Consider the following 1,596-nt stretch of genomic DNA (forward strand, 5'->3'; position numbering starts at 1 on the left):
GAATTTAACTTATTTAAATTCAGTTTCTGATGGCACAGAGTTTTGCCCATAGTTAGTATCTTGCCCAAGGATATTTGACATGCAGACTGGAGAAGCCAGAACAGAGATAAGCCTGAGATAAGTTCAGGTTTATCTCTGTTTGAGGCTTCTGTAATATCACCCATCAATCTTGATTGGCGATGAGGCCTTGCTCAAGGGCACTGAACAGAATAAGAAATATGCAGACCTTCATCGCTCCCTCGTTCCAGTCTACACCCCGTGTCAGATAAAGAAATTCCTGTAAAGTCCTTGTCTGGCAAGCTTGCTCCTACATCAGATTTTATGAAATCAACTCTGTGATTAGCGCTTCAGCACGTAAGTTACCTGCCACTCTTTGCATCCATCCTAAATTCCACATTTCTCAAGTTAAACCAGTTCAATCTACTCCATTGTGTAAGATTTAATACCTCAGCTAAAAAGATTTTGTGTCCTGCAGTGCTAAGGAAAAGAGAGTGAAAAAGGTGAGATGAACCTCCAGTGTTCAGCTCCTTGGAGGCTTGATTTGTCTGATAAAAACCTTCCACAGACTGTAACTGCTCACTGTTTGCATGATGGTGCATTTTTCAGTATTTTCCATTTATACACCTTGTGCAATTTGTTTAAAAAAACATTTTGTAGTTTTTTAAAACAACAATGGATGATGAGTTAAATGTTACCTATATAACTTTTGATGGGCATGTGGAAATTAACAAATACAGATATGTTTATTTTTTTATTCTGTTCACATTATATATTCTAATAACTTGCAGTAACTCTATTATTATATACCTCATTTTGATTCATAAAAATCTCCATGAACCTATGTACATTTTTATTGCAGCATTGCTACTGAACGTTGTTCTTTACGCCACAACTATTTACCCAAAACTCCTGATTGACTTTTTATCTGAAAAACAAATCATATCATATTCAGCATGTCTCTTTCAGTTTTTCATAATTTATTCTCTGGGTTGTTCTGAGTTCTTTCTCTTGGCAGCCATGGCCTATGACAGATATGTGGCTATATGTAAACCTCTACAATATCCAACCATCATGAGAAAAAGCACTGTGAGTATTTTCCTGGTCATAGCTTGGCTTGTACCTGCTTCTAATATTGCAGTCCAAGCAATAGGAATGGCTAAAAGTAAACTGTGTTCCTTTCATTTAAAATCAATATTTTGTAACAATACAATTTACACTCTTCAGTGTGTAAGATCAAGGTTAGTTACTGTATTTGGTATAGTTAGTTATTTAGATCTCGTAGTATTTCCTATACTTTTTATAGTTTTCACATACACAAAAATATTTATAGTCACTTATCGCAGTTGTAAAGAAATTAAGAAAAAAGCTGCAGAGACCTGTTTACCCCACATGTTAGTTTTAGTTACTTTTTCCTGTTTAGGTGTCTATGATGTAATCATGGCTCGAATGGAAACAGATTTTCCAAAAACTGCACGCTTAATAATGACATTACAAGTAGCTTTCTATCATCCTTTATTTAATCCATTCATATATGGGCTTAAAATGAAGGAAATTTCTAAACATCTAAAAAGGTTGTTTTGTCCACCAGTGTCATGA

General features: G+C 34.9%; 1 protein-coding gene across 1 annotated transcript; it reads left to right on the top strand.

Moving 5' to 3' along the window:
* The first annotated feature begins 672 nt into the window (after positions 1-672).
* On the top strand, positions 673-1,596 carry LOC100690932 (olfactory receptor 6N2-like). The gene has a single exon (XM_003449516.1). The coding sequence runs from the start codon at positions 673-675 to the stop codon at positions 1,594-1,596; it is 924 nt and encodes a 307-aa protein (XP_003449564.1).

This window comes from Oreochromis niloticus, linkage group LG16 (assembly GCF_001858045.2).
Source record: "Oreochromis niloticus isolate F11D_XX linkage group LG16, O_niloticus_UMD_NMBU, whole genome shotgun sequence".
Lineage (NCBI taxonomy): Eukaryota > Metazoa > Chordata > Actinopteri > Cichliformes > Cichlidae > Oreochromis > Oreochromis niloticus.